The sequence below is a fragment of the Rhinoraja longicauda genome, chromosome 5 (assembly GCF_053455715.1).
Source record: "Rhinoraja longicauda isolate Sanriku21f chromosome 5, sRhiLon1.1, whole genome shotgun sequence".
NCBI lineage: Eukaryota > Metazoa > Chordata > Chondrichthyes > Rajiformes > Arhynchobatidae > Rhinoraja > Rhinoraja longicauda.
In genome coordinates, this window is record NC_135957.1 from 46,356,850 (window position 1) to 46,378,685 (window position 21,836).

General features: G+C 42.6%; 1 protein-coding gene across 1 annotated transcript in view; it reads right to left on the bottom strand.

Annotated features, from left to right (window-relative positions):
- Positions 1 to 21,836, bottom strand: part of mtmr9 (myotubularin related protein 9) — a 48,493-nt gene that overhangs the window by 14,172 nt on the left and 12,485 nt on the right. Inside the window, exons 3-4 of the mRNA XM_078399443.1 lie at positions 9,646 to 9,771; positions 7,839 to 8,012 (exon numbers count right to left, since the gene is read on the bottom strand). Coding sequence (XP_078255569.1) covers positions 7,839 to 8,012; positions 9,646 to 9,771 — 300 coding nt within the window. The remainder of the gene's footprint in view (positions 1 to 7,838; positions 8,013 to 9,645; positions 9,772 to 21,836) is intronic.

The window sequence follows — 21,836 nt, forward strand, 5'->3', positions numbered from 1 at the left end:
TGATGGTTCCAGGCAATACTCAGGCTGTCGGGGGCCCATCCAGATCGATCAGCGAACCGGCGTTGTCTCCTCGCCCATCCACCTTTGTTCCCCGGGGCGCCTCCCACTGTAGACCTAGAGGGTGTGGTAGGCCTCATATCGGTCCCTCTCCTACCGGCTCCATTCTCTGGTCTTCGGAGGACGAGCAGAGGGCAGGCTTGGCATGCTTTCTCTTCCAGGTCGCTGTCCGCTGGGTCCGATGAATAGGCAAGCTGGCAGTCCACCAGGTTTTGCATTCAGCCATGGGAAACCAGCTCGGCAACTACCCCCTGCAGGCTGAGGTCCACCCTGGTCTTGAATTTGACCGTGCGGGACCAGCTCAGCAACCTCCCCCCGCGGCTTTCTGCCCAATTTCCTATCAGCAATCAATTTAAGTATGATGGCTCTTTTTCCCCACAGAATATGCTTCCAAATAAGAGGTTTAGATATCCAGAAAAAGCACCCATAGTAAACAAGAGGGAATATCAACAAAGGCAACACATTTTCAAGTAGTGTGCTTGCAAGATCATCTGGCAAATTAACTGAACAGATGTGTTATTTTCCCTCTTGCTTCTATTCTGTGTTTGTACAAATATCTGAAGAAAACGTCGGCAGATTGGTCTCTTTGGCCAAATCAGATCACCTCTCAGAAATTAGCAAAGTTCTCTGTCCACTAATGGACACCCCACCCCAAAATTTTGACCCCCTGTTACTCAGTGTTTAAATAACTGTCATCCACACTGTGATGATTGTCCTTTCCGTTGGCCACTGCTCCAGCACCTTGCCAACCACTGATGCTCAGGTCGCAGCTTGTCACATGGCTGGGCTCAGAACATATCAGTCTGCTTGTGCTAGGCTGCTCCTTGCCTGAACTGAATATAAGCCCTATATTCAGGCATCTTTTCTTGGTGGTTGGATTTTGAATATTTAGCAAAAAACATGCAGCTAAAAGCTAAGCAATCAAGTCTTAAAACTTATTTTCTTAAAAGCTATTATATTCCCAGAAATTTCATTATAAATGAATGTCCAATCAATTTTTTTTGAATCAGCAGTTTGAAGAGGCTATAAAGCAATCTTCTGACTCATACCCTTGCAAAGGTAAGTCTTTAGGATAACAGATCCAATTTAGCTGTGCTTGGAAATCTGGATTAGTAAACAACCCTCCTTTGTTTGACATTCCTCAAACACAGCTGAATATTAATCAACTCTGTACTTTGAGTGTAACTGACCCGATCCTGTTGAAGCAGAACAAATTGCTGCACATGACCCAGGAATGCCCATGTCAACTGTTGCTCAAAATACCCAATGGATTTAGCTCCAGGACAATCTCCCACTCAAGCGAATACAACAGATATCATTTGGATGCAATTTGTTCAGGCCTATCAACTGAAAAATTCAAACTGGTCTTTTTTTGTTACACATAACACAAACGACCACTTTCCACCTGAAAAATCAAATCAACTTTCAATACTAGATCTCAAACACGAGTTTCACCAAACTCTAAATCACATTTGTAAGAAAACTAAAGCGGCACTGAGTACGAGGAGGGACCGAGAGACAGGTGGGCTGGCGAGAGCAATGGGGGAGTGGGGGTGGGGGAAACTGGCAGGGTGGGGGAGGCCTTCTGCCACATGTGGCAGCTGGCAGTAGATAGAACTGTTCAGTACTTTTGTAACTTTGTCAGCACCAACACTTTGCAACACTTGGGTACAGCATAGGTTGTGTGCAAAACAAAGCATTTCACTGTACCAAAGTACATGTGACAAAGTATTATTCATTCAAAACTACATAAACACATTATTCCCTCATTCACAAAAGATAATCAGCTATTGCGGCAGAGACGACCATCACCATATCCAGATAGTCCATTCCTATCTTCGCTGATTTAGCTACCAGTTTACTTTTTCCCTGCCCTTCGATTTTTGCATCTCCTTTCCCCATTCACATTTTTACCCTCAGCTCCCATTGCTCTCAGTCCATCTCCTCTCCCACAAAACACCTCCCATCCATGGTGGGGAAATATTAAAATGACAGTGTGTAACTTTAAAATGGGGAGTAAATTATATCTGCATACCCATATCCAGTTAGCTCAGCACTCAAAGTAAGGACTTGCACAATTAACTGCAATGCTATTCTTATACTCATTCCACTGAAAGCTGCATAACTATTTCCAAAGATAGACACAAAAAGCTGGAATAATTCAGCGGAACAGGCAGCATCTCTCGAGAGGAGTGGGTGACGTTTCAGGTCGAGACCCTTCTTCAGACTGAAGAAGCGTCTCAACCCGAAAAGTCACTCATTCCTTCTCTCCAGAGATTCTGCTTGAAGAAGGGCCTTGGCCCAAAATGTCATCTATTCCTACTCTCCAGAGATGCTGCCTGCCCCGCTGAGTTACTCCAGCTTTTTGTGTCTACCTTCGGTTTAAACCAGCATCTGCAGTTCCTTCTTCCACATAACTATTTCAAGATGAACACCATCATGGTAACCTCATGGTAAGTAACCTCACAATTCACCATAACTTGTTTTCACCCATTTCTAGTAAAACAGCCCAGTCCACCACGGGTTCTGACCTCTCCACCATCTAAGGGATTTACAGGAGTCGCTGTTTCAAAGAAGCAGCCAGCATCATCAGAGACCCACACTACCCTGGCTACACATTCATTTCACCCCTGCCATCAGGAAGAAGGAACATGAGCCTGAAACTGTAACATCCAGGTTCAGGAACAGCATTTTCCCAACAGCCGAAGATAGCGCAGCGGCACGGTAGCGCAGCGGCACGGTAGCGCAGCGGTAGAGTTGCTGCTTTACAGCGAATGCAGCGCCGGAGACACAGGTTCGATCCTGACTACGGGTGCTGCACTGTAAGGAGTTTGTACGTTCTCCCCGTGACCTGCGTGGGTTTTCTCCGAGATCTTCGGTTTCCTCCCACACTCCAAAGACGTACAGGTATGTAGGTTAATTGGCTGGGTAAATGTAAAAATTGTCCCTAGTGGGTGTAGGATAGTGTTAATGTACGGGGATCACTGGGCGGCACGGACTTGGAGGGCCGAAAAGGCCTGTTTCCGGCTGTAGATATATGATATGATATGATATGACAAAATGCTGGAGCAACTCAGTGGGATAGGCAGCATCTCTGGAGAGAAGGTCGAGACCCTACTTCAGTCTGAAAATCATGGGAAAGGGAAGCAAGAGATGTAGATGATGATCTAAAGAAATATAGAACAAATAAATGGAAGATATGCAAAAAAGCAACAATGATAAAGGAAACAGGCCATTGTTAGCTGTTTGCTAGGTGAGAATGAAAAGCTGGTGTGACTTGGGTGGGAGAAGGGATGGAGAGAGAAAGAATGCAGGGGATACTTGAAGTTAGAGAAATCAATATTCATACCCCTGGTTGTAAGCTGCCCAAGCGAAATACGAGATGCTCTTCCTCCAATTCGCATGTGGCCTCACTCCGACAATGGAGGAGGCCGAGGACAGAAAGGTCAGTGTGGGAATGGGAAGGGGAATTAAAGTGTTTAGCAACCGAGAGATTAGTAGGTCCAGGCGGACTGAGCGAAGGTGTTCAGGGAAACAATCGCCCAGTCTACGTTTCGTCTCGATTATGTACAAGAGTACAAATCTTGAACATCAGATACAGTAGATGAGGTTGGAGGAGGTGCAAGTAAACCTCTGCCTTAACTGAAAGGACTGTGGGGGTCCCTGGATAGAGTCGAGGGAGAAGGTATAGGGACAGGTGTTGCATCTCCTGCGGTTGCAGAAGGTGGTACTTGGGATGGGGTGGGAAAGGATGAATTAATCAGGGAGTTGCAGAGGGAAAGGTCTCTGCGGAAGGCGGAAAGGGGTGGAAATGGGAAGATAGAATTAGTGGTGGGATCCCGTTGGATGTGGCGAAAATGTTGGAGGATGTGTTGTATGCGACGGCTGATGGGGTGAAAGGCAAGGACTAGGGGGACTCTATCCCTGTTGCGACTGGGGAGGGAGAGCAAAGGTGGATCTGCGGGGTACCAAGGATACTCGTAGGGCCTCATCTATGATGGAGGGGGGGAACCCCCAGAAGTGGCACAAACAGAGGAATGGGAGGGGTATGTGTGTCTTTCTCATTAATTATATTGTTTACAGTGTGCTGTGTTTACATATTTTGTTGTGCTGCTGCAGGTAAGAATATCATTGTTCTATCTGGGACTTATATGACAATAAAACTCTTGACTTTTGAAAATGAATTTGCTATTTTCTGTAATTGTTACTCCTGTTGTAGCTTTCCATTACTGGAGCAATAAGAATCTCAAATTTTAAAAAATCATTTCACTTTCAAAATTAGATGACTCATAAATCCCTGTTTCTAACCCTGGAGGATTGACCCTTAATCCCATAAAATGTACAATTACTCAAACATGTATTACAAAACCATTGAAATTAAAATTTCACAGACAACTAAATTTGAACATCAAACTGAAAAAGTTCCAAACAGCTGAATAGTAAAGACAACATTTCAAGATTTCTCTCATGTACAGCTTGATTGCGATGCAGAATCTTGGCTGTTCTCGGCTTAAATATGTCTAGCTGTTTCATCTTTCACCATGTACTATTTATTTTTAGCCGAGAATTTAATATTGGAAATTTGGCAGATGTAAACATCCACTTGAAAATTAAGCTTCCAAGGAGACAAAAGGCAGATAAACATTATCAGATACTTCCATGAATTATCAAAGAGACACAAAAAGCCGTTTTATTCACAAAATGCTGGAGTAACTCAGCAGGTCAGACCCAGACTCTCTATACGACCACAAAGATGCTGCCCGACCCGCTGAGTTACTCCAGCGCTCTGTGTCTATGTATTGAGTGTAGATGTCGGGAGGTCATGTTGCAGTTGTATAAGACGTTGGTGAGGCCACATCTGGGACATTGAGGGAAAATAAATGCAGATGCAGGTACAAATCGAAGGTATTTCTTCACAAAATGCTGAGTGACTCAGCAGGTCAGGCAGCATTGTGGTCTTGTGTTCAGTTTTTGTTGTCTTGTGTTGTGTGAAGAATGTTGTTAAACTGGAAAAAGCACACACACAAGATTTTTGAGGATGTTGCCAGGACCTGAGAGGTTATATAGATAGAAAATAGGTGCAGGAGGAGGCGATTCGGCCCTTCGAGCCTGCATGCACCGCCATTCACTGTGATCGCGGCTGACCGTCCACAATCGGTAACCCGTGCCTGCCTTCTCCCCATACCCCTTGATTCCACTAGCCCCTAGAGCGCTGTTTGTCCTTTGTCCTTATTGTTTGTGTGTTGGTGGTGGGGTGTTTTGTTTTGGTTGTGTATGTGGGGGGGGGGGGGGGGGGGTGGTGAGGGTGGGTGGGTATGTGGGGGGGGGGGGGGGGTGGGGGAAATCTTTTTTTAAAAAAAAATTTAGGTCTCTTCCGCGGGGCCTTCCATCGCCCGGCGCGGCTCGGCCGCGGGACTGAACAGCGCCCGGTGCGGCTCGGCCGCGGGGCCTTCCATCGCCCGGTTCGGCGCGGCCGCGGGACACCATTCTGCTTTAGTTAAACATTTTGTTCAAGATGGCCGCGCCGTTGTGTTTGGCTGCCTGCCACTGTATGTTTCTTTTTTTTTTTCCTAATCAGATGTGCAGCACTTTGGTCAACGTGGGTTGTTTTTAAATGTGCTATACAAATAAAATTGACTTGACTTGACTTGACAAAAAGCCGTGACCCTTCTTCTCGACCCGAAACGTCATCCATTCCTTCATCTCCAGAGATACTGCCTGTCCCGCCCGCTGAGTGACTCAGCTATTTGGTTTAAACCAGCATTTGCAGTTCCTTCCTACACATTCCAACAATTGTCATACTGTCAAACTGATGCAATCCTCACTGTAATCAAACATGTCACAATAAACCAGTCATGCTGGTAAAGAAATTTCACAAAAGTGCCTTCAAGAAATAGACTTTTAAAATATTATATTCTAACTATAATTTTAATGTAGCTAATTATTCTGTAATGCTTGCACTAGTAATTACAGTCCAACATTGCTTTGCTGCGAATGCGATGCTATTTTCAAATTTCCTGCATTTACACCCATCTATCAATTCCTGCCAATTTCAGCATACCAAAGTGGATTTGGGTCCTGAGCTAAAAAGCTTAACATGTAATTATGTAGATATGTAGTGTGTTTAATTAAAATGAAAATATTCAGTATAGCATTAAACAGTATTTTTTATATCCTGACATTTAAGCAACATTATTTTCTTCATTGCGATGCAAACTGTATTTTGTTTTCTTAAATGCATTTTAAGGATAATGACAGCATGATAATCATCTCATTTCTTTAATCTGCTGAAATCAAAAGGAATCTGGTTAGATGTTTTAAATCACATGAAATGTAAACAATTTTGGTTAAATATATATTTCAAAATTCTTAATAAAATCCAAATCTGAAAATCAATGACATAATGGCAAATTGCTGAATTATTAAACAATTAGTCCTCATACACAAGCTTTGTTTCCTCCAACCTTCACCATCCTCAGTAGCCTAAAATATTTGACTTCCAATTATTCCTGGTTTGATGATAGGCTGAATTTAAACAATCCCAGTTTCTCGCTCTAGGAATATTGCCTGACCTGCTTTGTATTTCCGCATTTTTCTTTTATTGTACGAGATATTTAAGATTCAAGATTCAAGATATCTTTATTTGTCATCCAAAAAACAAGTTTTTTGGACGAAATTTAGTCACCCACAGTCCAACAATAAAAGCAATAAAAGAATGCAGACCAACAGTTTGGTCGGCTTACAACAAGATTAAAAGGAGAACAAAGACAGGGAAGTTCAGGGAGGCAATTCCAAATCTTGGAACTGCAGATGGTTCGACAAAGTCAGAGCTTACTTCAAATTTTAGCAATAATTAGAATTACTGGATTACTGGATTACAAGCATTTCATAAAATTCTAAAAACCCTAATCTAAATTTTACAAAACATTGTCAGTAACTGTCAAATACTTAAACTCAGGTCAGATGAAACATTTCTGGAACTTCATAACTGCAACAATTTCTGTTGAAGATCTTTTAAAAGCTGGATACACCCAGTTTCCATAAGGCAAATGATTCCTGTGTCAGGAGTTTTCTTTATCAGCTGCTCCCAAATAAAGTTTGAAATCCTGAAAATCAAGGTGTTTTTGATTCCTAGGACTATGAGTAACCATCATGCTTAACACTGCACATAAAGGTTGAAATTACACATCCCATTTTACATAAATGATGATTTCCTTAGAAGATATTCAATCTCAAAGTGGTGTATGGTCATGAAAAACATATTTGAAGAGGAGAGTTACACTTCACTTAAAGTAACAGATATTGAAATTTTGATTTAATAGCCAAGATTTTGCAAAGTACTCAATTAATTTAAGGAAGTTACTAACTGCAAATATCATTAGCAAAGTCAAATAATTAGTTAAAATTGGTTTAAACATCCACTTTTGATCTAGACTCCATAAATAGAAGACTGGATGAATATATTTAAATAATTTGCTAATTTGTTAAATGGTCCAACAACTCAGGTTGGACTACGATAAATACAGTAGTAAAGCTTGCAGGTCGAGAAAATTTGTATACTCATTTTCTCCATTTTTAATCTCGACATAGTGTCTCAAAATGTCACAATGAAAGCAATACAAAATCAGATTTTAAAAACATCCTAATTTACAAAATGTTGTATAGCCCAAGTATGCGAATCGATACAAGAAATGTACAGGTAAGGTTGGAAATGACAGTCATTAATGTGCTTTTCAAGTTCACGTTACAATACAAAAGGTATAAAAATCTTTGATGCTCACCATTCCATTCTTTTTATGATAGTAGCTGAGGACAGGGAAGCGACCACCTTGACGAAATGTAGCAACTTTTTTCAGAATTTCATCATCAATTGATTTTGGCACCATGAGAATGGGAGGATAGGACAGGCAGACAGTGAAATCTTTGTTAACATAACTGAGACGCCATTCATCTGTCTGATGGAAGGAATGACAATGTTATTTTAAATTTAAAATGCCCCCTTTCAAATTAAAGAATTGCAACATTAACAAACTATTTCAGGTTTCTGAAAGGTTTTACATTTTACACCAGCGATTTTTTGGAGAAGTAATGTCTGCAAAGAAACAACTGTGCATATATGCCGAAAAATTAACATTCTTTATAGCTTCAAATGGTAAAAAGGTTTTTCCTCAACCCAAATTTCTCAGAAATAATCTTTCTGGGGATAAAGAGTCAAAGCAAACTTGGGTCATCCAACCAAAAGATACTCCTGTCCTATTCCCATGATTATGCTTAAGTTACAAAATAATATTTATTTAAAAAAATCTTGACCAACTCTTTATAACAGCATGCTTGTGGCAAGCAAAACAGTATTATAATGCTACATGCTTTCAATTAACAATAAAGCTTGATCTGTTTAAGGCAAATAGAACAGCTGGGTAGAAATATTTTCTTCCCATATTTGACAGCAAACATTTTATATCACAGCACCATTACCATGTGCAATTCAGCCATTTTTGGAACAACCGCTTTGCTTAAACTAGGTAAATGTATGGTATGGTACATATTTGTCACATGTGAAAATTTGCTTTTGTACACAGTGCAGTACAAGTATCACTATACATAAGCACTGTACAAGAGTTGCCAGTTTGGTGCCATATTCAAGTCCCAGTTGTGCGAAGTGCAGGGGGCTTCCACCGACCATGAAGGATGTGTTGCGGCGTCAGCCTGGCCAAGCGTAGCTATGGTGTCCTCCGCCGCAGCTCCACACTGTAGGCCCTGTCCAGTCCACGTGTTTGTCCTCTTGCAGTGGTCCTCGATCCACAGCAGGCGAGCCGGGTCTCCAGGTGGGTTCCCAGTCCACAGCCGGGTCTCCAGGTGGGTCCTCGATCTACGGCGGTCAGAATGGGCCTATTGGGCAGGTTTCGGTCTTTGATGCGGGTCCACCATCTGCAGCGGGCAGGTCGGGCCTACCAGACAGTCCCCGGCGGGTGGGTCGAGCCTACCAGGCGCGTGGGTCCTCTGTTCGCAGTGGTCGAGTCATCTGGTCTCCGCAGGCGTGCTGGACCTTCCACGTGGATCCGCTATCTACAGGCCGCAACTCTTGCCATGCGCACGACTCCCCCGAGAAATGTTGAAGTGATGGGACAAGCCTACAATTTGTGTTGTTTGTTTGTAAACCAGCATCTGCAGGTCCTGGTGCCCAAATGTTGAAGTGACATTGAAAACAATTGATTTTCTTTGTTCCAGTACTAAGGCCTGGAAATGGGTTCCACCCAACAACTTCCTGGATATTTCATTAGTGATAAATAAATATTTCATAAACAGATTTTATTTTTACTTGACATAGTTACATGAAGGCCCAAGCAAAGAATAATCAAGAACATCTGTCAATAGCCACCTTCAGAAATTTATATGGTAACATCACATGTGATTGAATGGGCCATTTCTGTTCCCAAGAATCTAACAGCAATTCCAGTCATTTCAAATAGTTCAACAATCTTGCATTTTGCAATCAAAAATGGTAGAAAACTCAAAACACATCAAATGCTATAATAAATGCATGTATTGAATATGTAACCTACTTTATTTTTGAAAGCGCGGACTCACCATAGCAGACAGCAAAGTGTACTCGTGCTCTGGAAGGAAGGAGTGCCATCCATCTTCTAAGACTTCAAACATAGGTCGATAAAAGAAAGGATACATTAACGTAGTGGAATCCAAAGTGGACAAAGCCTTAATAAAGGAAAACAAGGAAATAAAATTTACAAATTCAATTTGCAAGACAATACCATCATGCTTTTGCAACACTTGCATTCAGCAGATGTGTAAATAAGTCTACAATTGTTAATGCTTTTGTGTGCAGGCTGTATTTTTTTGTTTAAATCAAATTGCAGTACACTAAAACCCCATATATATTACTGCAGATGTCACTAAAGATGAACATGAACAAAGGCCCAGCAGACTAGCCTTCCAGGCCAATTGCAGTATTCCAACACCAAATAACTTAGTTCCATTTGTTAGCAAGCACAAACTAAGAACTGAAGAATTAATCATATATCCCTTGGAGTTGTCTCACAGGATTAAGTTTTGGAATATTTATTTACATTAATTTCCAATTGTATAACAATATCTGACTGTGCATACGCCTCAAATTATCACTTGCAGAAACCCTTTCCACCATCTTCCCATGGTTGTAAAGGGAGTGGATACACTGGAGCATTTTGGGTTGAACTAAAAAATAAGAAAGGAGGAATTATTCTAATAGGATAATGACATCAGATATGTGGACAGATAATGGAAGGATGCAAATCCATATGGCGAGTTTAACTTCCCCAATATGGACTGGGTCTTAATCAGGGCAAGAGAATTAGATGGGCAGAATTTATTAGGTGTATCCAAGAAGGTTTCCTTAAACAGTTTGTGGATATTCAACTGGAGAAGGGACCATACTGGACCTTGTATGGGAAATGAGTCTGACCAGGTGACTGGTGTTGCAGTGGAAGAGGAATTTGGAAGAAGATAGTGATCACAATTCTGTGTTTTAAGATTGTATTGAACAGGGATATGCCCAGATGCTGGAGAAGGTACTTAATTGAGGCAGGGCACATTACATCATTATGCAGGAGTTAAGGAGGGTAAATTGGGAGTAGTTGTTATTGGGCAAGTCCACTGACTTACACGTCACATACAAATGCCATGTGAAAGTCATTTAAAGGCCAGCTGATCAATAGATCTGTGCAGGAGTAGGCCATTCGGCCCTTCAAGCCAGCACCACCATTCAATGTGATCATGGCTGATCATTCGTAATCAGTACCCCATTCCTGCCTTCTCCCCATACCCCCTGACTCCGCTATCCTTAAGAGCTCTATCTAACTCTCTCTTGAAAGCATCCAGAGAATTGGCCTCCACTGCCTTCTGAGGCAGAGAATTCCACAGATTTACAATTCTCTGGCTGAAAGTTTTTCCTCATCTCAATGACCTACTCCTTATTCTTAAACAGTGGCCCCTGGTTCTGGACTCCCCCAACATCGGGAACATGTTTCCTGCCTCTAACGCGTCCAATCCCTTAATAATCTTATGTTTCAATAAGATCCCCTTTCATCCTAAATTCCAGTGTATACAAGCCTAGTCGCTCCAGTCTTTTAACATACGACAGTCCCACCATTCCGGGAATTAACCTAGTGAACCTACGCTGCAGTGGAAGTGCATATGTTCTGTCTCGAGTTCTGTGACCAGTGGAGTTCTGCAGGGATCTGGGCTGGAACCTCTGCTGTTTGGGATATACATAAATTATTTGGACGTAAATGTAGATTGTTGGCGAGTTAATTTGTTGACGAACCAAAATTGGAGGAGTTGCAGACAGTGATGAATGCTCTCAGCAGATACAGCAGGATAAAGATTAGCTGCAACAGCGGGTGGAGAAATGGCAGATAGAGGTGTTGCATTTTGAGACGTTGAATGCAAATATACAGTTAATAACAAGACACTTCAAAGCAATGATGTGAGGAGGGATCTTGGAGTCCAAGTTCATAGCTCACTAAAGGTGGCAGCACAAATAGTTAGGGTGGTAAAGGAGGCATATGATGTGGTTGCCTTCATTGCTCAGGGCATTGAATACAGGAGTCATGAGGCAGCTATATGGTTAGGCTACATTTGGAGTATTGCGTGCTGTTCTGGTCGCCCCATTACAGGGCAGATGTGAAGGCTTCGGAGAGGGTGTGGAGGAGGTTTACCAGAATGCTGCCCGAATTAGAGGGTTTCAGCCCGAAAGAGGTTGGACAGACTTGGATTGTTTTCTTGGAACATCGGATGTTGAAGGGAGACATGACAGAAGACTATAAAATTATGAGATGCATAGATAGGGTAGGCAGTCAGAACCTTTTACCCCCCATCCCAAAGTGGAAATATTCAAAACTAGAGGGCATAGCAGTGAAGGTGAGGGGGTGGAAAGTTTAAATGGAGATGTGCAAGATATTGTTAATAAAGGGTGGCAAGGCCCTGGAACACGTTGCCAGGGATGATGTTGGACGCAAATACAATAGGAGCCTTCAAGAGGCTTACAGGCACAGGTTCATAAGCCATAGGAGCAGAATTAGGCCTTTCAGCCCATTGAGTCTACTCCGTTATTTATTCATGGCCGATTTACTTTCCCCCTCAATCCAATTCTCCTGCCTTCTCCCTATACCTTTCACACCCTCACTACTCAAGAATCTGTCAATCTCTGCTTTAAAAATATCCAATAATTTAATAATAATAATATATTCCTTTATTCGTCCCACACTGGGGGAATTTACAAATATACAGTTGGCCTCCACAGCTGTCTGTGGCAATGAATTCCACAGATTCACCTCTCTCTGACTAAAGTAGTGCAGAGATAGATGGATATGAATCACGTACAGATAAGATCAGTTTGACGAGGCATCAACACAAACACAAACATTGTGTGCCAAAAGGCCAGTTCCTGTGCAGTACAATTTCATGTCACATCATACTTCTGCCCTTGAGATTTCCAATGAACTCTTGGGCAATCTCTTTCATTGGCCAATACTGAAACGAAGCTCCCACTGAAAATCTCTTGTCTTCTTCCTCCACATATCTAATATACTCCAAACCAATAATCCTTGAACTCAAAGTAAATGCACCCTTCTAAATTCTGGTTGAATGTTCAGTCTTGCGATTCAATTACTCCAGTAAAAACAGTCATACTTTTAATTAATTCGTTTTGGAAGCCTTTCCCTAAACCTCTGCCTTTTTAGCTTTCCACTTTTAAAATACTACTTAAGCCTACCTCTGACCTTCTTCCCCGATATCAACTCATGTGATATATTGCCACATTTAGGGCAACACAGTGGCGCAACGGTGTATTGCTGCCCTACAACATCAAAGACCTGGGTTCAATCCCGACTACAGGCGCTGTCTATACATTCTTTCCGCGACCACATAGATTTTCACCAAGTGCTCTGGTTTCCTCCCACATTCCAAAGACATGCAGGTTTGTAGGTTGGCTTCTGTAAATTGTTCCTAGTGCCAAGGATAATGCTGGTTGTATGGGGTGATCGCAGGTCGGCTTAGACAGGAGCCCCAAGGGCCTGTCTCCATGCTGTATATCTAAAGTCTTAAATTCTGACCAATAGACCAGAATCAATGAGGATAGTCATTGACTATCAAGAGATGAGTCAACAGACCTGGATCCAATACCACAAGAAATAGAACACATTTGCCCAATGCCACAAGAGATAGAACACATAGTTGAGTGGTGCCAAAAAAAAACTTTCGTTCAATATCAACAAACCAAGGAACTAATGAGTTGGGAAATCACATGCCAGTTTTCACTGTAGGTCAGCAATGGAGAGATATTCTTGGGCAATCATCTTTGATCAAACCCTCTCCTTCGACAAACACATCAAACACATCACAAAGACAGCCTTCTTCCACCTCAAAAACATTGCCTGTCTCCGTCCATCCCTCTCCTTCACAGCTGCAGAAACCCTCATCCACGCCTTCATCACCTCCCGTCTGGACTACTGCAACAGCCTCCTCTATGGCTCACCCTCAAAAATCATCAGTAAACTTCAATACATTCAAAACTCCGCTGCCCGTCTACTCACCCACTCCCCGATCCGTGACCATATCACCCCCGTCCTTTACAAACTCCACTGGCTCCCCATCCCCCAGAGAATCCAATACAAAATCCTCCTCATGACCTACAAAGCCCTCCATAACCTGGCCCCATCCTACCTGACTGACCTCCTCCACAGGCACACTCCCACCTGCACCCTCCGCTCTGCTGCTGCCAATCTCCTGTCCCCCCCCATCCGGACCAAACTCAGATCCTGGGGGGACAGGGCTTTCTCCATCGTTGCTCCCACCCTATGGAACTCACTATCCCAAACCGTCAGAGACTCCTCCTCACTCACCACATTCAAAACATCACTGAAGTCTCACCTCTTCAGCACTGGCTTCAACCACTGAAGGTCACCTCACCTTCTGTCTCCTTTCTCTGTTCGTTTACTTATTTATCTATTTATTCACTTCTCTATGTTCTAGAAATCCCTGTAAAGCGTCTTTGAGTGTTTGAAAAGCGCTATATAAATGTAATGCATTATTATTATTATTATTATTAGCATCTCAGCTGACCTGTCTTGAGCCTAGCACATAGAGGCAATGACGAAGGTGGTGTGCCAGCACCTCCAATGTTTAAAGATTTTCTGCACATCACGAAATACAAATCAAATAAATCTCTACAGATGCACTGTAAAAAGTATTCTCCCTGGTATCATCATGTATCCTGACTGGTCGCGTCATGGTCCAATTCACAGAAACGCAAGCAGCAGCAAAGAGTGGTTCACTCAGCCAGGGTCACAGACATATCATATCATATCATATATATACAGCCGGAAACAGGCCTTTTCGGCCCACCAAGTCCGTGCCGCCCAGCGATCCCCGTACATTAACACTATCCTACACCCACTATGGACAATTTTTACATTTACATTTACCCAGCCAATTAACCTACATACCTGTACGTCTTTGGAGTGTGGGAGGAAACCGAAGATCTCGGAGAAAACCCACGCAGGTCACGGGGAGAACGTACAAACTCCTTACAGTGCAGCATAGCACTGCCTACCATCGAAAGGATTTATATATGACATTATCACGTCAGCGGCAAATGCTATCAACGATACCCTCCACCTGGGCAATGCCCCCTTCTCATTCCCACCACCAGGCAGGAGATATAGAAATCTGGAGTCCTACACCACCTGTAACAATCAGGTTCTTGAACTGCAACCTGTATTGTCCGAGTCTGTCCCAGAAATGCTGCTGCAAGCAAGAATTTTATGGTACCTGTACTTCACCACACCTGTGCATATAAACTCAACTTGACTTGAATATATCTTATGACAAAACAGGTTTGTCTCCTTTAGCTTGGACCAATCTTATTTGGATTGTGCCCCAGAAAAACAGCACATTTTTATGCATATAAAAAATAGAATTGAAGGCTTAGTCATTCAATTAGATGACTCTCCGAAGCCTTCACATCTGCCCTGTAATGGGGCGACCAGAACAGCATGCAATCCTCCAAATGTAGCCTAACCATATAGCTGCCTCATGACTCCTGTATTGAATGCCCTGAGCAACCACATCATATGCCTTCTTTACCACCCTAACTATTTGTGCTGCCACATTTAGTGAGCTATGAACTTGGACTCCAAGATCCCTCCTCACATCATTGCTTTGAAGTGTCTTGCCATTAACTGTATATTTGCATTCAACGTCTCAAAATGCAACACCTCACACTGCTCAGGTTAAACTCTATCTGCCATTTCTCCACCCACTGTTGCAGCTAATCTTTATCCTGCTGTATCTGCTGAGAGCATTCGTCACTGTCTGCAACTCCTCCAATTTTGGTTCGTCAACAAATTAACTCACCAACAATCCACATTTACGTCCAAATAATTTATGTATATTCCAAACAGCAGAGGCTCCAGCCCAGATCCCTGTAGAACTCCAATGGTCACAGAACTCCAGACAGAATGTATGCCTCCCACTGCACGTCCACTTCCACTGCAGCGTACGTTCACTAGGTTAATTCCCGGAATGGTGGGACTGTTGTATGTTGAAAGACTGGAGCGACTAGGCTTGTATACACTGGAATTTAGGATGAAAGGGGATCTTATTGAAACATATAAGATTATTAAGGGATTGGACACGTTAGAGGCAGGAAACATGTTCCCAATGTTGGGGGAGTCCAGAACCAGGGGCCACAGTTTAAGAATAAGGGGTAGACCATTGAGAACGGAGATGAGGAAAAACTTTCAGTCAGAGAGTTGTAAATCTGTGGAATTCTCTGCCTCAGAAGGCAGTGGAGGCCAATTCTCTGGATGCTTTCAAGGGAGAGCTAGATAGAGCTCTTAAGGATAGCAGAGTCAGGGGGTATGGGGAGAAGGCAGGAACAGGGTACTGATTGAGAATGATCAGCCATGATCACATTGAATGGTGGTGCTGGCTTGAAGGGCCGAATGCCCTTTCCTGCACCTATTGTCTATTGTCTATTGATTGCTGTCGACCAGTTGGGATTTCAATTACTACATGCAAGGTAACCTCTCATTTTAGAAAATATTTAGTGCTAATCATCTGACGCTGGCCTTAAATTAAAGATCATCCGAACAGATGAACCTACTTTTTGCCATATTCCCTAGGGATGTCTACAAAAAAAGAACCATGCAAAATTAATGTACATCATTTGGCAATAGTATTTTCCAATATTAGTAAATAATTGTTGCGTCAAAAAGTTTCCAATTTTGGACTCCATCCGCTTTGCAATTAAAGCCAGAAACCATGAGTTTTCTTATTCCTTACAGTACCGATTTCTGCTTCTGATCTGGCGGAAAGCCACCGTCATTGCGCTACCAAAACCAAACAAGCCTGCGGACGACCCAAGGAAATATCGGCCCATCTCACTCCTCTGTGTCCCGTACAAGCTACTCGAACGGCTTCTCCTGGCCCGGCTCGATCCAATCGTTGCCCCTCAACTACCTACTGAACAAGCCGGATTTCGGCGTGGATACTGCACCACCCACCAAATAGTCAAGTTGACCAATGACATCGAAGACAGTTTCGAAAAGGGTCACAAGGCAGGCATCACACTGGTGGACCTCACCGCCGCTTATGATACTGTGCATTCAAGAGAGAGCTAGATAGAGCTCTTAAGGATAGCGGAGTCAGGGGGTATGGGGAGAAGGCAGGAATGGAGTTCTGATTGAGAATGATCAGCCATGATCACATTGAATGACGCTGCTGGCTCAAAGGGCCGAATGGCCTCCTCCTGCACCTATTGTCTATTGTGTGGCACCAGGGTTTGATCTTGAAGCTCCTCCGAACCATCCCTGACCGTCATTTAGTGCGGTTCCTTGCCAAGCGCAGTTTTGTACTCAAGACCAGCGACGGACAATCTAGCCGACTGCGACGCATAAGAAACGGAGTCCCCCAAGGCTCGGTAGTGGCCCCCATGCTCTTCAATCTCTATATCAGCGATCTGCCACGTACGACCTCGCGCCAAAATGGATACGCAGATGACTTGGCCCTACTGCACTCGGACAAGAGCTGGTCAAATTAATGTAGGTTAATTGACTGGGTAAATGTAAAAATTGTCCCTAGTGTGTGTAGGATAGTGTTAAGTTGCGGGGATCGCTGGGCGGCGCGGACCCGGTGGGCCGAAGGGCCTGTTTCCGTGCTGTATCTCTAAATCGAAATCTAAATGTTGAGGATGTGCTCTCAGCGGATATGGAACTTGTCGCGGGCTACCTTAAGACCTGGAGACTAAAACGGAGTATGGCAAAAACCACCACAACGGCCTTTCACCTGAACAACAAGGAAGCTCAACGCCAGTTAACTGTCACCCTCAATGGGTCACCCCTACCCTACAACCTATTTCCTACATACCTTGGGGTGAAACTAGATCGGCAGCTGACCTACAAGCAACACCTTGAAGCTCTCCGTGATTTACGAAGGGGAAATCATGCTTGACAAATCTACTGGAATTTTTTGAGGATGTAACTAGGAAAATTGACAGGGGAGAGTCAGTAGATGTGGTGTACCTCGACTTTCAGAAAGCCTCCGACAAGGTCCCACATAGGAGATTATTGGGCAAAATTAGGGCACATGGTATTGGGGGTAGGGTACTGACATGGATAGAAAATTGGTTGACAGACAGAAAGCAAAGAGTGGGGATAAATGGGTCCCTTTCAGAATGGCAGGCAGTGACCAGTGGGGTACCGCAAGGTTCGGTGCTGGGACCCCAGCTATTTACGATATACATTAATGACTTAGACGAAGGGATTAAAAGTACCATTAGCAAATTTGCAGATGATACTAAGCTGGGGGGTAGTGTGAATTGTGAGGAAGATGCAATAAGGCTGCAGGGTGACTTGGACAGGTTGTGTGACTGGGCGGATACATGGCAGATGCAGTTTAATGTAGATAAGTGTGAGGTTATTCACTTTGGAAGTAAGAATAGAAAGGCAGATTATTATCTGAATGGTGTCAAGTTAGGAGGAGGGGGAGTTCAACGAGATCTGGGTGTCCTAGTGCATCAGTCAATGAAAGGAAGCATGCAGGTACAGCAGGCAGTGAAGAAAGCCAATGGAATGTTGGCCTTCGTAACAAGAGGAGTTGAGTATAGGAGCAAAGAGGTCCTTCTACAGTTGTACCGGGCCCTGGTGTGACCGCACCTGGAGTACTGTGTGCAGTTTTGGTCTCCAAATTTGAGGAAGGATATTCTTGCTATGGAGGGCGTGCAGCGTAGGTTCACTAGGTTAATTCCCGGAATGGCGGGACTGTCGTATGTTGAAAGGCTGGAGCGATTGGGCTTGTATACACTGGAATTTAGAAGGATGAGGGGGGATCTTATTGAAACATATAAGATAATTAGGGGATTGGACACATTAGAGGCAGGAAACATGTTCCCAATGTTGGGGGAGTCCAGAACAAGGGGCCACAGTTTAAGAATAAGGGGTAGGCCATTTAGAACGGAGATGAGGAAGAACCTTTTTCAGTCAGAGAGTGGTGAAGGTGTGGAATTCTCTGCCTCAGAAGGCAGTGGAGGCCAGTTCGTTGGATGCTTTCAAGAGAGAGCTGGATAGAGCTCTTAAGGATAGCGGAGTGAGGGGGTACGGGGAGAAGGCAGGATCGGGGTACTGATTGAGAGTGATCAGCCATGATCGCATTGAATGGCGGTGCTGGCTCGAAGGGCTGAATGGCCTACTCCTGCACCTATTGTCTATTGTCTATTGTAAAGTCTCCACACGGAACAACCTCCAGCGATGCTTGGCCGGATCGTCATGGGGCGCCATGTGGAAAGTTGGATTACATTCTTAGACCACAGCAGCCTCAGCTAATGCATTTGGTGCTCTTGATGTGGCTTCCTTTACATCGGCGAGTCCAAGAGAAGACTTGGTGACTGTTTCGCCAAACACGTGCTCTATCTGCCAAAGTCTGCTGAATCTCCCAACTGCTAATCTTTTTAAGTCCCTTTCCCAGACTAACATTTCCGTCCTGGGCCTCCTCCATTGCTAGAGAGAGGCCACACGCAAACACACCACCACATACTCTCCACTTGGTTAGCTTACAACCCAACACCAACCCAATGGCATGAATACTGAATTCTCCAATTTTAAGAATTACCCTCCTCCCTTTACTATGCCACCTCCCCTCCAGTGCACACCCATTTTTCCAATGATCCCGCCCCATTCTCCCCTCCACAGTCCACTTCCATTTATATCTCTGGGTTGACATCTCATTCCTCTTGTCTTCATTGAACATCCATTTGTCTCCACTTTTCCACTATTTCCACCCATCTGCCAATCAAAACCTCCCTCACCTGTATCCACCCATCACTTGCGAGATTTTGTCCAACCTCAAATTCTTTTCCAGCTTTCTCCCCCCCAACAGCCACCTGAAATGCACCTAGCCTGAAATACTGCCTGACCCGCTGAGTTATTCCGACACTTTGTGTTTTGCTCAAGATTCCAGCATCTGCATTTCCATGTGTCTGGATTATATTATGTAGTACAGCGATATTGTGACAATCATTGCAACATAATAGAGTAGTTGCTCAACTGTAATCATCAATGCATGTTGTAAGCTAAACTTGGATGATTTGACATTGAATTTGAAATCTAATTTGAAATCTTTTATTTATTCAAAGAAAATATAAAATAAAATAAAAATATCCTGAATTTTAAAATTCAACAATTATTAGTAGAGCCAGAATGTTTAGGCGCTAAAAATCTCTGAAATAAGCAGGCAAATAGGCATAATAAATGTTGTAAAAAGGCACGAAAAAGGCATTTATTGACCAAAAAAAGGCATAAAAAGGCATATATTTCCACCACCAAAATATGGTTAAAAATGTGTTTAGCTGTCTGGGAGACGAAATATTTCTTCTCATGATTCACTGCTTTCTCACATGCTTTGCAAAACAGCACACAGTTGTCTGTAGAGAATACATCACTCCCTTACACTCTCACCAAATCTTTCAGTTTTTTACATTAACTTTAGACATTTTGACGCTTGCAGGGGTAGATCCTACAGGAGTGGGGATGCAGACCTCTACAGGTAGGCCAAGTACAAGCTGAGAAGGGGAATCAGAGCTGCCAATGAAAGGTACTCCGAGAAGGTGTGGACCAAGTTCTCAGCTAATGACTCTTCTTCAGTTTGGAAGGCCTTGAAAGAAATCACAAGCCACAAGAGCTCCTTGGACAATCGTCAGCTGTCCAACGACCTGAACGAGTTCTATTGCAGGTTCGAGAAACAGAAACTTAACCCTGGTAGTCCCTCCCCCCCTCCCCAACCAACACTTCACACCTACTCACATCCCGACTGGTTTGCAAAAACTGAACCCTTCCCCACCCACCCCTCTCCAATCACCACTTAATACCCACTTACAGCCTGACTGTAAAAGACTGGGGCCTCGTCCACTACCCACGAATGAACGACTGACGGTGGCGCCCCCGGTTTCGCCCTGGTGGTGGAAATTTTCTTGTAAGTTATGTTAACAGGGCAAAAAAAGGTTGATTTAGGCACTCGATTGTGAAAAGGGCATTATCTTGCTGAAATCATCAAAAAAGGCATGGAAAGGCACTTATGGCAAAATCCTGGCTCTAATTATTAGGTATTATAATTTTCAAACACGTTCAAATACTGAACTCTCATCTCAATTGTTATTGACGTTATCACTCCAATGAAACACAATATTGTGTGGAACTTAAAATCTAAACTCTACAAAAATCAACATATCTAGGCCATACATCCTTTTTTTTTTTTTTTTTTTTTTTTTTTAATATTTTTTATTTTTGAAAAGCATATGTACAAATAGAAATAAAAAAACACATTTGTTACAAAGTTCTTACATAGCTTCAATTTTTAAATTTTTGGAGAAGAAAAAGTAAAAATAAAATAAAAAAAACTATAAACTTGGGGAGAGTGAGTAAAAGGGTTAAAAAAAACGGATCTAACAATAAAAATTAAAGGGAGTAGATCCGGGAGACAATAACCACAGTTGTACATCCAACCCCTAACTCAATTTTCAACTTTTAATTTAAATTTTTTATTTTAGTCCTGTGCCAAACACATTTACTTTTCTAAAAATTCAATAAATGGAGACCATATTTTTAAAAATAGCTCAGGTTTGTCGATTAAGGCAAACCTTATTTTTTCCAAATGCAGGGTCTCTGTCATTTCCGTAGTCCACATTTTAATTGTGGGGGTTATTGGTTTTTTCCAAAATTTAAGTATTAATTTTTTCGCAGTTATTAGACTGTAATCAAGAAAATGTACCTGACTTACTGTAAAATTTGTAGTATGTTCTGATAATCCTAATATAATTAATTTTGGGTCCATATCTAACTTTTTATTAATAACTTTAGATACTATTTTAAAAATCTCCAACCAGAAGTTTTGCATTTTTATACAAGTTACGAAAATATGAGTTAAATTAGCTTCTTGAAATTGACATTTATCACAAATAGGAGAGATACTAGGAAAAATCCTATTTAATTTCGTCTTCGAATAATGTAATCTATGTATTATTTTAAATTGTACTAAGGAGTGTCTAGTATTCAATGAACATTGATGTATATGTTGTAAACTTTCATCCCATATATCTTGCATTATAAGTTGATTCAATTCGTCCTCCCATGCTCGTCTATAAGATTCTGATGACGGAATGTCAGTGTCAAGGAGAGTATTGTAAATAAAGGATATTAATTTATTTGAATTATAATGTCGATTCAAGCATA